This window comes from Carassius carassius, chromosome 30 (genome assembly GCF_963082965.1).
Source record: "Carassius carassius chromosome 30, fCarCar2.1, whole genome shotgun sequence".
Taxonomy (NCBI): domain Eukaryota; kingdom Metazoa; phylum Chordata; class Actinopteri; order Cypriniformes; family Cyprinidae; genus Carassius; species Carassius carassius.
The window spans coordinates 12,415,789-12,431,902 of NC_081784.1; the positions used below are offsets into that span (position 1 = coordinate 12,415,789).

General features: G+C 34.1%; 1 protein-coding gene and 1 long non-coding RNA gene across 4 annotated transcripts; one reads left to right on the forward strand and one right to left on the reverse strand.

Moving 5' to 3' along the window:
• The first annotated feature begins 1,410 nt into the window (after nt 1-1,410).
• Nucleotides 1,411-14,385, forward strand: LOC132110649 (cytosolic purine 5'-nucleotidase). 3 transcript variants are annotated; one of them, XM_059517434.1, is made up of 19 exons: nt 1,411-1,499; nt 2,538-2,656; nt 4,194-4,232; nt 5,349-5,422; nt 7,249-7,366; nt 7,456-7,551; nt 7,806-7,897; nt 7,996-8,053; nt 8,134-8,227; nt 8,324-8,377; nt 8,856-8,939; nt 9,077-9,118; nt 9,447-9,554; nt 9,629-9,695; nt 9,798-9,968; nt 11,744-11,795; nt 12,077-12,137; nt 13,035-13,211; nt 13,299-14,385. In XM_059517434.1, exons 2-19 carry the CDS (start codon nt 2,556-2,558, stop codon nt 13,536-13,538), a joined length of 1,728 nt encoding a protein of 575 aa, XP_059373417.1. In that variant the 5' UTR covers nt 1,411-1,499; nt 2,538-2,555; the 3' UTR covers nt 13,539-14,385. The 3 variants fall into 3 exon arrangements, with proteins under 3 accessions (XP_059373417.1, XP_059373418.1, XP_059373419.1); XM_059517435.1 differs by lacking the exon at nt 4,194-4,232; XM_059517436.1 differs by lacking the exons at nt 1,411-1,499; nt 2,538-2,656; nt 4,194-4,232; nt 5,349-5,422 and adding an exon at nt 6,521-6,856.
• A 187-nt stretch (nt 14,386-14,572) lies between these two features.
• On the reverse strand, nt 14,573-15,004 carry LOC132110650 (uncharacterized). Its single transcript, XR_009424668.1, has 2 exons — nt 14,743-15,004; nt 14,573-14,658 (listed from the first exon to the last, which is right to left on the reverse strand). It is a non-coding gene; the product is annotated as an uncharacterized LOC132110650 (long non-coding RNA).
• Between the last annotated feature and the right edge of the window lie 1,110 nt (nt 15,005-16,114).

A 16,114-nucleotide genomic window follows, 5' to 3' on the forward strand; every position in this document is an offset into this window, starting at 1 on the left:
AGCCAACTGAACTCAAAAGTGTCTAAAAGCCTTCTAAAACCAGCAAACAGACACAGGTTTGGGAAACTGTCCAAGACCATCAAAAAGCGTAGGCTGATTTAAGATGTTTTTTTGCCAGAAGGGTTACAAATATCTAAAATATTCTAATAATATGCATAGCATTTCCAGTCATTTGTAGAATAATTTTTCATGAACAAACATAATTTTTAAATGTCAATTGTCTTCAGTCCCCCACCTGAATTAATTTCTAATAGGGCCAACTAAATAAGGAAGATTTGTTTCATTAGATGTAGGTTAGATTAATTTCATAAAAAAAAAAAAAAAAAAAAAAAATATATATATATATATATATATATATATATATATATATATATATATATATATATATATATATATATATATATATATATATACACGGGTATCTCACAAACGTGAGTACACCCCTCACATTTCAGCAACCATTTTAGTATATCTTCTCAAGGGACAATACTATTAAACTTTTATTTTAGAGTAGTCAATGTGCTGCTGGTGCAGTATAGATTTACTATCCTCTGGAAATAAATTAACTTACAGCCATTATTGTCAATATAGCTGGCAACAAAAGTGAGTACACCCTAAGTGACAACAAAGCCGCATGTCCTATTCATCATGTTCATGTTCAAGATGACAACTGCCTTGCTGAGGAAGCTGAAGATGAAGGTAATGGTGTGGCCAAGTATGTCTCCAGACCTAAACCCTATTGAGCAGAAGGTGGGGAAGCACCATGTGTCTAACATCCAACAGCTCTGTGATGTCAGCTCTGCGGATAGTAATTGCTCTACAAGCAGCACATTGACTATTCTAAAATATATACAAGTTTCATTTCTAATATATATATATATATATATATATATTGTCCCTTGAGAAGATATATCAGTATGGTTGCTGAAATGTGAGGGGTGTACTAACTTTTGTGAGATACTATATATTTAGCTATTTGTCTATTTTGAGTACTGATATTAACAGTTCATGAAATATAAATTAAAATCAACCTTGTATTTGATTAAACATCTGGCAACACGTTAAAGTTGATAACCAATAGATGGCGACATTTCTCTTCCAAAATGTTTTTCCTCTATATATTTCTGCTATGTCTGTTCATCAGATACTACTGATCGAATACAAATACATAATTTTACAATAATTTATTCATGTCGCTGTCAACAGACATTAAATAAAATAAATATAAAAAGGAAATTAATATTTTCACTGTAGTTGTTCTGTGTGGTTTTAGAATTTAGAAATATAGTCGTTTCAAATTATATTATGCAATCTATTATATGACATTACTTCCACAGACTATATCAACTATGAAGTATTCATATTTGTATTTAAGTGAATTTGTTAATGTTAATTTTAGTTGATTTTTCAGGTTCTGGATGGACATCTAGCGTCAGGATATTTTGCGCATGCGCAGTATGCAGATAGCGCAGAACCGCAGTTGTTGGTCACTGAAGGAGGTAAGTAGCCTACTGACACTGAGCGAACATATAACGCGTATCAAGAAGCAGTAGTTATGCCATTAAATTGTTGCAGAATAACTGTGTATATGAGCGCTTTAGCGACAATCGTTAAGGCAGTTTCCTCCTTTTTTTGCATTAGTTTCCGGTTGATCAAAACTAAAGGAATGTTAGTTAGCTGGTGTGCTAACTTTACCATAACGGAACTGCATAAACAAGAAGAAAAATATGCTCGCATGTATGCCTTGATATTATTAATACATCTCTACAGTTATTCTAAGGCATAATGCAGAAACTTAATTTGGTCTTTATATGTATGAAATAGCATGTGTTTTGAATTCGAAGCTCCATTAGTCTTAACAATATAAATGCATAAAACGGCGTGTATATATTATGTGCATTTTCTTGTATATAAAACGTTAGGCAAATATATAAATAATGTGCATAATGTTTATGTTCGTACGTTTTTATATCACTTTTGATCATTGTACATTATAGTATTGTAGATACCTTGTAGAGAATGAAAAAAAAAAAACACATTTATTTTGGTATTTGAGAAAAAAACTAATTCTGTGAGCTGTCCTTTAGTTTACAGTTAGAAAATTAGTTTCTTAAGGGGTATCTGAAAAGATGTATCATAAACCTGGTACTTTTAATTGGTTTAAACATTGTTTCAGGCAGCTTTCTGTAGTTGTGTGTTCTTCCTGTTCATGGCTGTTTATCTTTGATACAGGAAATACTATTACACTGACATAAAATGATTATTATTAGTGTAGCATTAGAATAGATGTGATGAACATACATTTTGAGTTTCTGTCTAAAATAGTTTGAATGTGTCTGGTCCTTTGTTGTTAAGGTTTGCATATCACCTACAGTGATATTGTGCAACAGTTAAATGTGGTGGAAATGTAACCTCTGAGATATAATACTAAAGCAGTGCTGTGTATATTCAGATTCACTGTGTTCTGCCATCTGCCTGTGCTGCATAAAACATAGAGACCAAAAACTCTTCTATTTAAGTTTTGCTTTCTTTCTCAGACATAATACCGGTTAAAGATGACAACCTCTTGGAGTGATCGGCTCCAGAATTATGCAGACCTCCCTGCCAACATGGACGGTTTATCTGTGAAGAAGTTCAGAAGAGAGGTGCATCAGAGGTACTAATACATTCCACTAATGCTATCACCTTTGAAGGCCATTGCCATTAATGTAGTTAAATCAAATTATGTACTCTCTTGGTAACTTGAAACAAAGTAATTTTCAAATAACAAAAAAAAAAAAAAGTGATATATAAATATATATATAAGTAAATATATATATATATTAGGGATTGGACGGTATGAAAATTTAATATCACGATTATAGTGACTAAAATTATCACGATTATCAATATTATCACGGTTTTGTTGAAACGAGATGAAAGTGTTCAAAAATAGTTGATGCTCACACTGAAAACATTTCAGCAAGTTTTATATTTAATAATCAACAAACAACTAATAAAACAAGCAACTCTATGCACTTAATTTAAAGAAAGATTAAATTCTGTGGCATTTCCTTCCTTACAATGAAAAGTGTAGAAGCATAGAAAAGCATAGAAAAGTCACTGACTTTCGCCATTCCTTCTCTAAAAAAAACAAAAAAAACATTGTGCGCTGCGCTTGCGTCAGACTGTTGCTGGCTGGACATGATTTAATAGTGAGTCATTAAAACCGCGATAATCAAACACGGTTTTAATGATAATTCATTTTTAAACGATATTACTAACCTTCAGCACATTTTATCACGGTTATCAATAAAACCGGTTATCGTCCCATCCCTAATATATATATATATATATATATATATATATATATATATATATATATATATATATATATATATATATATAACATTTATATATATATAGCAACACTTGGAGAAAATTCCTTTAGATGACCTGGTCTCTACTCCAGTTGAGATTACGGTCAATAATGAAGACATATTATCATTGAGTTACTTACATTTTATGTGCACAATGCTTTTATGGACATAGAAAAAACTACTTTAAGACTCAGAAAGGAATTGTAGAATTGTAATAAATTTTTTTTTTTTAATTAAATATGGCATGTAGCATGTTTACTTTTGCCATGCCATCATGCTGTTCTGTGGATGCATCTGTTTATACGTCTGTTTGTCTGCCAGAATCAGTCAACTTAATTGACAAAAATATGTCACCTTGCATGTGATTTAAGCAAAGGTTGTGTATTGTAAGCTTTTTGCTCAATCAAAATAATATTTTTTTTTTCACTGTGCCCAACTTTTGAATATTTTCAATTATTAAATGATAAAACAGCACATTATGATACTCATATTCGATGTTAAATAGGCTATATTTACTTATGCCTTTTGACAAGTTAATTTGGCTTGTCAGCATAATTGTTGCAGGTTCCTAAAATGCTGTGTTTGTCATGACAAACAGTCATTTCATAAGAGCCATCCTTATTTACATTGCAGACTATGCCATAAATTTGTTGGTTTATCATAGTTTTCTGCAGAAAAAAACATCATGGCAGTCACAAAGTGCAATAAAGTAAATCCAATGGTAAGGAGACCTGAAATGTCCTGAAAAGTTTACTAGACACAGTTCTTCATGTAATGGCATTAGCTGATGTGTACTGATGTAATATATAGTCCATGTATTCCTTCATTACAAAGCTTACCACAGGAACTGGCCCACTGTCATCCTTCTACGAGGTATGCCAAAGTTTTGTTGTTGACCTGCAGTGCTGACTGATCATCTGTTTTGTAATTTATGTTTTTTTTTCTTCCATGTGCTCATCACAGCACAGCACTAAAAATACAAGATAAACAAAACCATCAATGCTTTTGCACTGTGCTGTGACTGTATGTAGGTGTCCGTGCGAAAGCCTGTGATGGGATTTGAATCTGTAAGATCATTTCTTCACTATCCCTTCCCCTACCTATATCTCCTTCCCTCATGTTCTAAATGCATCAGTTAACAGTTCATTTTTAATGTTTCACTGCAAATGTATAGATGCATAAAGATGTACTAGTATAAGGTGAATTACAAGAAAAATAATTGTTTTTAACATTATTTAGAAAATAGCTGATCGTAACACAATTTTAAGTAATGTGAAATTAAATAACATATATATATAAATTTAACTTAAAAATAGTAACTCTAATATAGCAAGGTTTTTACTTTTTATCCCTTAACTGACAATTAAAAGTCTTAAAGGTGTCCAAATGTAAGTATTTGCATTTAAGCGAGTATTTTGTTATTAATAATAATTGTGATCAATCATAACCATTCATGTGGTGCTGTTACTTTTCATGTATCAGTTTAAATCATAGAGATGAGTGGTGTTATTGTCGTCACAAAAATGTAGTTTTTTTCAGGTTTGTAAAACAGATGGGTTAAGCAGACTATGATGTTGTTTTTCCTGAATTTTTTTTTTTTGAGATTGTATTTTATTTATCATTCTATATTTGGTGTGTCTTGAAACAGTATTCAGTCATTACCACCCAAAAATCTTGATTTATCTGGAAATCAAGGAGTTTTACCCCACCATTTGCTCCACCTCATACTTTTCTGCTTTTGGCTGAAATCGTAATAGATATCATTTAACCAAATGTATACATTCAGATTTATTACTTTCACAGGTCACAATGCGTCAATGTAACTCATTATCTACACTAACATAAACTCTCATAGAGCTGAACAGCTCACAGTTGGTGCTGAAAGCAATGGAATAATAAAGTCTGCTGAATTCAATACAGTTTGCAATTGAGAGAATATGAAATATCAATGACATTTGTCTTAAATTGACTCTGTTTTTATCTCTGCAGAGTTTTTGTCAATAGAAGTTTGGCAATGGAGAAGATCAAATGCTTTGGCTTTGATATGGACTACACTCTAGCAGGTAAGATGAAGTACTGCTCTCTCTATGAGCTGCCTCTGAAACAGATGAGGCCTGCATGGTACCTTGTTTTGCTGTGTCATTTATGAAATAAGTAAAAAAAAGTAAAGTATTGCGAAATTGGGAACACCATATCATGGTACTGTAAGGTAATCCTTGGTCTCATGTATTTGGTGGTGTCATGGCACTGTAAATAGCACCCCTGTCTTCAGCTGGCTCATGTCAGGCACATGATTTTTTTATTGCTCTTAAAGCTCTAACAATATGAATGGGTGCATTGACATCCATGATATAAAATGTGGTCATCTTCCTGTTGTTTATGGATCTGTGATGATAAACGAGTGCTAATGTTCACAGGACACAGCCTAATATTAACACCAAACATGAGCTGTTTAGACTGCTAGATCAATGTGCATATGCTGTGTAACTCCCTTCTAGCTGCAGAGCAGTGAATTTGCTTACCGTGGCGAATATTTCATCAGAGAAAAGTGAAGAGTGCCCAACAATTTTGACTGCATTTAGTTACATTTTTATGCTAATAAGACCATGTTGGTCACTATCTAAGTAAAATCTTTGGCATAAAATGGTTTCCCTGTTATTAAGTGACATGGCCACAGGTCAGGGATATTTGTAAAGGATGATCAAGAGGTCAACTCAGTTTCAGCAATGTTGACATTTCCTTCCTATTTTTCAAGCAGAGATCTGTCTTATCTCTGGAAATGTTCATTCAGCTGATCTGGCTGATTTTGTTTTGAGGTTCAAAGGGGTTTCTTGCAACATAATAATAAAGTGTCTTGTGCCTGTACAGGTCTGTTCACTTAAACCTTTTTGCTTCTAAAGAAATTAAATCAGTTCAGCTCTGGTTTATTGTGCTCCTTGAGGGGGTTAATTCGAGGAATCATTCAATATAGAATATATAAGATTAAAATTGTGAAAAGAGGTTGGAATTTCCTTGTGACCTGATCAATGAAATAAAATATGTACTATCCCACATAACTCAACAAGCTCAAGAACTCACACCAAGAATTAAGGAATTAGAAACTAGAACCTCTCACCCATGCTGGAGGAACTGTGGGGTAGAAAAAAATAATTCACATTGACAATGCCCTAAGGTGAATAGTTTTTGAGTGGCTGTATGGTCTACTAATAATAGTATTTTCACTCTAAATATACCAAAATTTTATGTTCTGAATTTGGTAGATATTCCAGATGAATGTTGGTATTGGAAAAGATGATACATATTTATTTTAAATTTTACTTGCAACAAGTAAAAAGCTGATACCCACCTCCAAGAGAAGTCTGTTTCTAAACAGTAACAGATGTTAAAGAAATGAAAAGACTCACATATAGTCTATACTTCGGCTGCAAATGTAAATCTTTGAAACCAAATGGAGGAAATGGTTAACAAGTTCCTTTGTGGTTTAGACGATTGCATTTGTAAGTACATGTAAATGTTTACTGATATAATGTACTGGCAGAAATGACTAGCTAAAGGTTTATATGTAATATATGACAACCTTTGTTATTCCTAACAGTTTATATGTAATGTATGGCAAGGGAACCTTTGTTATACCTTTTTCTTTCTCTCTTTCTTTTTCTGTAATGTAAGGTGTTCTTCTGTTCTCAACAAAAAACAGTATTATATAAAAAGTATTATATATATATAAAATATAAAGAACATGATATATTCTTTCAAAATCATAAAAAATTCTTACAGAGCCAAGATTTTTGATCGGTTGTATATATGATAACATTTTCATCACCTTGTTTTCACCACATTCGTGCCTTATATCAGATAACCCTGACTCTGTTTTCTTCTCTGTTAATAGTGTATAAGTCTCCAGAGTATGAATCTCTTGGCTTTGATCTGACTGTGGAAAGACTGGTTTCCATTGGTTACCCACAAGAGCTGCTAAACTTTGTCTATGACCCTGCTTTTCCCACAAGGTGATTTGAAAGAAGATTTTATAACTTGCCGTTTCTAACTGTATTTTCACTACATATTTTGATTCACGCAAGTTTTGAACATCTTTCAGAGGCTTGGTGTTTGATACGATGTATGGAAACCTGCTGAAAGTAGATGCGTATGGAAACATCCTTGTGTGCGCTCATGGTTTTAACTTCCTGCGTGGGTGAGTCTACACTATTACTCTACATTAAAAGCTTCATCTGTAGGATTTTTCTTTTAACCCTAGTAAAGCAAAAAATGTATAAAAAAATTATTTGGAAGAACATGCACTGGTGTATCAATAACAATAAGACAAGAATGGTGCATTAAGAAGTAAATAGTGTCACTTTTGATTTTATCTAGATGTTACGGGGTTAATCACACCTCCAGCAAATGTCATAATGTTTTTTTTATTGTTTTTAATAAAAAAAATTTTAGTCCAGAGATAAGAGAGCTGTACCCAAACAAGTTCATTCAGCGGGGAGATACAGAGCGATTCTACATCCTCAACACACTTTTCAACCTCCCAGGTTAAAATCTTCTATCATCTATTATCAAAAACCAAAAGAATATATAGAATCTATAGTCCATGTTTAAGTTAACATAGTTTGTTTTTGCACTTTATTAGAGACATACCTCTTTGCCTGCCTGGTTGACTTCTTCACTAGTTGCTCCAGATATACAAGGTTTGTTTTTGTTCCTTCATTTTAACGCTTCTGTAGCTACTCTGGCAATTTATATGACCTTTTAATTTTTGCCTTCACAGTTGTGAGATGGGCTTTAAAGATGGAGATCTTTTCATGTCTTATAAGAGCATGTTTCAGGATGTCAGAGATGCTGTGGATTGGGTCCATTTCAAGGTAAATGCTGTTTTTTTTTTTTTTTTAAAGAAACACCCTTTTCAGACTAAGTATAAATTTCATACCATGGATAACTACTTCATTGTGACATTTCAGGGCTCGCTAAAAGAGAAAACCGTTGAAAATATGGAGAAATATGTGGTGAAGGATGTAAGTAAACCAGATTATTAACCAGCTTCTTGCTGGTTTGGTTACCTTATTTCACTTTATGTGCTTACTCCGAAATTTTTTTACTAGTGCTGTCAAACGATTAATCGCCATTAATCGCATCCAAAATAAAAGGTTTTATTTACATAATATAAGAGTTTGTATATGTGTATATTTATTGTGATTTATAAAAACAAACACATACGTGTGTATATTTAAGAAATATATGATTTGTTTATACATTCAATATATTTACACATAATATAAAATATAATGATATGAATAAATAAATGTGTACATACATGTAAATTGTGACCATGTCTTTATATATACATAATAAATGAACACTGTACACATACATATGTTATGTCAACAAAAACTTTTATTTTGGATGCGATTAATCGCGATTAATCGTTTGACAGCACTACATTTTACAGACATAATTCTTTTTTGTATTTCCATAACTTTTATAATCTTCTAGGCCAAATTACCGTTGCTTCTAAGCCGAATGAACGAAGTTGACAAAGTGTTCCTTGTTACCAACAGTGACTACAAGTACACAGATGTGAGTTATTCTAGATGAAACGGCACAGACCAAGTCCATAACCATCTGACACTCACTATTTAAGGTCTAAAAAAAATCTGTTGAATTTTCGTTAAAAACAAATGTAAAATGTAATTTCCTCTCCTTTTCTTTTTCAGAAAATCATGACATACTTGTTTGATTTTCCACATGGTCCAAAAGTAAGCAATCTTCCCTGTTGTTGTTTACTAGCATACCAGTGGTACTTAGTTGTTTTTATTTGTCTCAGATCCTCAATGAAAATGTCTAATAATGTGTAGAAGACATGAACCAGCGAGCTGTACTGTGTAAAAGAACACCCTGAGGATTTACTTGCCAGTTATAATGTGTCTGTAATATAGCAGTTTTCATTAAAAAGTGTTCTAACAACAAGGGGATATGAACAGAAAGACAGGGTGTATCAGGGGACATATATGAATTTGTTTTATTGCAGTTTTATCGCATACACAAAGACAATGACAGACTGAATCTTTTATTTCTTTATTACAGGCTGGTATGCCTCATCGGCCCTGGCAGTCCTACTTTGACGTTATTGTGGTGGATGCCAGGAAACCAGTGTTCTTCGGAGAGGGCACAGTCCTGAGACAGGTGGACACGGTAAGATCCGCTAGACTCACATGGGTAGCTTCCTGCGACAAACTCATTGATTCAGCACGATTTCTGTTCTGTAGACTACTGGAAGACTGAAGATCGGAACATATACAGGTCCCTTGCAGCATGGCATTGTATATTCTGGTGGTAAGATAAAAGTGGATGTCGTTCTTCATATTTTATCGATTTTTCTTTTCTTTTCTTTTTTATTCTAGTCTAAAATGTCTGAACATGCTTTATTGTTCCCAGGTTCCTCAGACATAGTTTGTGACCTTCTAGGAGCAAAAGGAAAGGAGATCTTGTACATCGGTGACCACATCTTTGGAGACATCCTGAAGTCTAAGAAGCGTCAGGGCTGGAGAACGTTCCTGGTGATTCCTGAGCTGGCTCAGGAGCTGCACGTGTGGACCGACAAGAGCAGTGAGTCTGTGACAGGGTTTTATAGTTAACTAAAACCATAAAAACATGTTAATTTCTTAAAATAAAATAAATGTTTACTGAAATAAATAATAAATTAACTACATTTCTCATTTTCATTAGTTTAACTAAAACTGAAATAACAATGAATAAAAGCTGTATAGACACACATATTTATATATATATATATATATATATATATATATATATATATATTAGGGGTGTAATGGTACGTGTATTCGTACCGGACCGTTTCGGTACAGGGCTTTCGGTACGGTGCACGTGTGTACCGAATGATGGAATGCAATATTTTGTGCGCGGAACATAAGTACATTTTCATGTTTCCAAACTAACATATTAAGTGGCGGAAGTCTCCGGGTTTAGCACAAATCCCGCCCTGCAGCTGATTCTAAGGCCGACGACACACTGGATGCGTGGCGTGTCCGTTTTTAATTCGGCTCCCATGTTAACAGGTTAGAGCTTGCAGACTGCCTGCGTGAGACGTGCATCTCAGGTGGGACTCGAGCCGCGCGGAAAACGCGTGCATACTAGAAATAGAACCGATGCCTATTTTTCACGCGACACGCAAGCATGTTGGAAGCGTTTCCAGGCAAAATAGAATAGGAAAATATGTTTATATGCCATTTTGTACACAAATACATATTAATTCATCACACTTTGATGTTTGAAAGTCTATAGGCTGACAAATTCGGATATAAATGTAATTTAAAAAATAAATTAATAATTATCGATTTTCAAATATTGCACCTGTCAAACATAGTCTATTTTGCCGTCAATACTGCTGACGGTGTCCTTTATCAGTAGGCTTTATGTTTATGCTCAACATGAAGTATAGATGTTGTTGTCATGAAGACAAGAGCCTGGTCTGTCGGCGGTCTCCCTCTATGTCACCTACAGCAGCAGCAGCGCGCCAGCGCCGTGTCAGAGCCGCGTCAGAGCCGCGTCAGGCACGATTCTGGTGAAGCAGGCCTACAAGCTGGGATTGGTAATGCTGCACTGTAATCATAGTTATTTATTTATATTTTTCATTATATTTTATTATATGATATTGGTTTGAGACTGAGATTATTTTATTTAGTGGAGAACTTTGCAGCAGTATTTTATTTCTTATTCTTTTTTTTATTTTATATATATATTTTATTAAAAAGTATTTTTAAAAAAAGTGTATAGTAATAACCTGCAGTTTAATGTTTGCATTTCTTTCCCTTACGGTACCGAAAATGAACCGAACCGTGACATTAAAACCGAGGTACGTACCGAACCGTGATTTTTGTGTACCGTTACACCCCTAATATATATATATATATATATATATATATATAGATAGATAGATAGATAGATAGATAGATAGATAAGACAAAAACAATATTACTAAAACTTGTTGAAAACGTACACACCCTCAGGTCTTCCAAGATGCAGTTTATTTCTTCAATGGAAAAAATGTTAATAGATTTAGCATTACATTACATTCTCATCATTGGATCTTCTGCAGTGTATGGGTGCCATCAGAATGAAAGATCAAACAGCTGATAAAAATTTCACAATAATCCACATAAATCCATCTAATTATTATACATCTTGGCCTGAGGGTGAGCTATTTTATTTTTGGGTGAGCTATTCCTTTAACTAAATTTAAAATGAAAACAGAAAAAATAATTATTCTTACTGATACTAAAATAGCAGTGGTCTGTGCAGTAAGTTCAGTTTTATGAGCACGGGAGCAGATGAGGACAGACACTGTGTTCTCTTTTTTGCAGCACTGTTTGAGGAACTCCAGAGTCTGGACATTTTCCTGGCAGAGCTCTATAAGTAGGTATCATCCGGGAACTCTTGCTCAGATGTTTGCACCGCCACCATCCAGTTCCCGTACGTGCTCTCAGTCATGCACTCGCTCACCCGGAGGAGGACACATTGCTCCCTCACTGCTGTCTGCAGCCAATTTGACGTGCAGATAAAGGGGCACACATTCCTTTTTATTTTGAGACTGATGGTTCACCTCTTCTATTACTTTAACTCGTTCAACACTGTTCTTAGCCCACATCTCTCTGTTTTTCCTGTAATTTTTCTTCATCCTTTCTTTCTTTCCACAGGCATTTGGACAGCAGCAGCAATGAGAGACCTGATATCAGCTCACTTCAGAGGAGGATTAAGGTATATTTCTTGATAAATAGGAAAGTAGTGCACTGTGTACTGTTAATCTTGTCAGTGATGTCATGTTACTATGGGGAATTTTTTTTAAAAACATTTTAAATTGTTGGGAAAAGTGCATTAAAGTTGGCCAAAACAGCACGGGAGAAATTCAAATGGCTATTTCTGTTTTTTTTTTAATCTTGGCAAATTTTGGCAACAAGACTTCAAATACTTTGTAAAGCATGTGTATCAACCAAACAGAGCACAGTATTTAAAAATATTTATTTTGATAGAATTTTTCTTTTTGGATGCCAAATTTATGGTTTAAAGTTTATTTTGTTTTATTTCAATCCTATATTTAATTACACTAATGATATTGTAATATTTGGTGATTTTTTTCCCCCACCTGATTGACTGTAAAAAATAATCAACATATGTAATTACATTACCATTCAAATTTATTTAAATTTGTCAAGTTTCATGTTCATCAAGGCTGCATTTATTTGTTTAAAAATAAAAATCAGTTAAAACAGTACTATTAATCAATTTTTTTAATATATTGTAAAATGTTATGTATTCATGTGATGCAAAGCTGAATTTCAGCATCATTACAGTCTTCAGTGTCACATGATCCTTCAGAAATCATAATATGCTGATTTGCTGCTCAAGTAACATTTCTCATCATCAGTGTTAAAAAACATTTGTGCTGCTTTATTTCTTTGTGGAAACTGATACATATATTTTTTCAGGACTCTTTAAAAGTAAAGAACAAAAAACCAAAAGCAGCATTTATTTGAAATGGAAATCTTTTGAAACAATAAAAATGTCTTTACTGTCCCTTTGATTAGTTTAATGCACACATTATAGCCCTGAAGGAAAGAATAATTCGGTTTCATGCTTTATTTCTGATTTTCTCAGAAAGTGACCCATGACATGGACATGTGCTATGGAATGATGGGAAGTCTGTTCCGCAGCGGCTCTCGTCAGACTCTCTTTGCCTCTCAAGTGATGCGTTATGCAGACCTATACGCTGCGTCCTTCATCAATCTCCTGTACTACCCTTTCAGCTACCTGTTCAGAGCCGCTCACGTCCTGGTAAACTCAACCCTGTCTACAGTTGATACATTGGTCATAAAATTCAGGGTACTTTAGTAACCTGTTTTGTCTGTGGTTTACCATTAGATGCCTCATGAGTCCACCGTGGAGCACACTCACGTGGACATCAACGACATAGAGTCGCCCATGGCCACACGCAACCGCCACTCTATCGACTTTAGAGACCGTGAGTGCAAGAGACACCAGCTGACCCGCTCCATAAGCGAAATCAATCCTCCACACCTCTTCCCCCTGACGCCACAGGAGATCACACACTGCCACGATGAGGATGACGATGAGGAGGAAGAGGAAGAGGAGGAAGAATAAGCCTGTGGCATTGCTGTTAACTGGATTCGGGGTTTTTAAGAGATGTGTCTGCGGTTTAAATAAGTATAATCATTACATTCACACTCAGCCATATATTTTCTAGAGATATAAGAGAGATGTTTATTTCTTGCAAAGGATATTACATATTTTAGAGTTTAAGGTCTGATGAGAGTATGACTCTAGAACTAGGTTTTGATGGTTCTAGCTTCTTATTTTTGAATGAGGTTTCAGATGGCATCACTTTAAAATATGGAAATTACAGAATCAGTTACAATGATATTTGCATGACATTGAGAGAACAAATAACAGTTACTAGGTACATCATTGACTTAAGCTTGAGGAAAATGCATGAACGCTTATTTTGTGGCTCCTTGAAGTATTAACTTGCCTTCAGAATTTGGATAAGAGCCATGCATAGCATGCTGGGAAATGTCACACCAACAATACAGCTTGCTCGGTATCTGTCTGGCTGCCTGTTAAGTGCTGTAACATCGCAGCCATCTTTTCAAAACTGGACGTATGCAAATTGGTGTCAGATAATTGGGTGAAAAATGGAACATGACATTTTATGCAGAGTGAGATACAGGGTTTGAGGTTACTAGATACTGAAGTGTAGTAACGGTTTGGGAGATGACGTCAAATGAAATCTCCCTGTATGCCTTATGCAGTCGCCATGATCACGGTGTTAATATTAGACCATGATTCTAGAGCTTAGATTCATTATTTACTATTTTTATATCCACTGACAGAAAGTTAGTTCAACAAATCATTTTGTTTGCAGTAACTTTGTTCATTATTAGTGTAACGGTTTGTTTTTGGCAGTTGGCCGTGATTAAAGATTGAGAGCTGGTCTACCACAAAGCCTTGTGGGTATTTGATTGACATGGTACTCTGTTTAGCAGTAGAAGTGGTTTTGCCTTTTTTTATTGTTTTAAATCAAAAAGGGAATTTATGACGGGTCCATGCTGCTGTGGAACGCCATACCATGTGCCACTCATATATACTGTATTGGTTTATTTTGAACAGTGTTGTTGATTTTGAATCAGAGTTTAATCAAAGTCATCTTTCCAATGTAATATGTAAAGGGACGCTTTCATATCCAAAGACTGTTATTAGTGTCCTTCATTTAAATTCACAGATGCGGTTGAAGATTATTGGTTTTGTTGCTGTATGTGTGATAGTGTTATATTTAACCTAATCAAACACCTATGTTTATTTTTAGTTTTTTTCCTTCAGGTTAAATATGCTGTATATTGAAGTGTAGTATGTATGTGATTCATCTGTACTTTTTATTGTTTGAAATCTCTGGATTTATTTGATTTTTGAGCGCAAGGCCTGTGAATCCCTTGCTCAAATTGTTTCCTTTTACTATTGTTTCATCAACATATCTTGCAAGATTTATTTAGTTTGTATTAAGTTTATGTTGTGCTTTACTGTAAAACGAACTTTTATAACGGACAATGTGTGAGGATTAGATCTTGCTGTAGTTTTAATATAGAAATAAATCAGAATGCTTTCCAGTCAGAAATATTTTCATTTTTGTTTCCCATTGTACACAGGATTGGTTTTCAGTGCTTTGGCTTGTTGCATATGAATAGAATAAAGTTCCTGACATGCAGCATCCCCTTGTGGTCATTCAACAATAGCTGTCTTTGCATCTTCAAAAACCATCATGGAAAAATTTTCCTCACTAGACCTTGTATTATGCTTAAAACCTGGGCTGGGAACTGGGAGCAAACTGAACATGAATGATATAATTTATGCCTGTAATGCAGCAGAAGATTCTTCTGATAAATGCATCTGCCAAATGTGTATATGTAAATACCCTAAAAAAAATATGCACATTTACCAAAATATCACTGTCACACTTTCTAGGTATTTTCATTACCCTACATGAAAAAATAAATAAATAAAATGGGTTAACCAGTATTGCCATTAACTTAAAAATCTAAATGGGTCGTAATATAGTTTCATTCTATATAATACACCTGAACCAGTCCAGCATTATATCTTTCACCATCTGATCAATATAAGAAACCTTTAAAAAAAAAATGCAGGCAACCAAAAAGTTGTCAAACAAAAAGTTGTTTTATTATAGCAAATTCCATCTGCATTATATTATTTATATAATATGTATATTTAAATCTGATATAGCATTGTCTGGTTTGTAGTATGTAAGCATACAATAGTACTCTCTCTTTATGACTGTACAGTATCTCTAAACACATTCAAGATTGAAAATAGCAGCAGTGTGACAGACTCAAAACGCATGTTAGAGCACCACATTTTTAAAGACATTCTCTCTTTTCTAAGGCAGGCGACCCAACATGAAAACACTGATCTGATCTGTAGGATATCACCGAATACTTTAAGTGAAATGAACGGGCATTTCTTTCCAACACATTGTGAAAAAAAATTGAATAAGCGGTAAGTGTAACAGAAAATAGGAATGCTGACCGTAGCCTTTTATTAGTGTTCAACAATCACTATTTCACATCTCGAGCCCCTTAACAGTAGTTGTGTTAATCTAACAGACTTATTCTACCTCTCAGTTTCATATTAAATTCTGCTAGTTT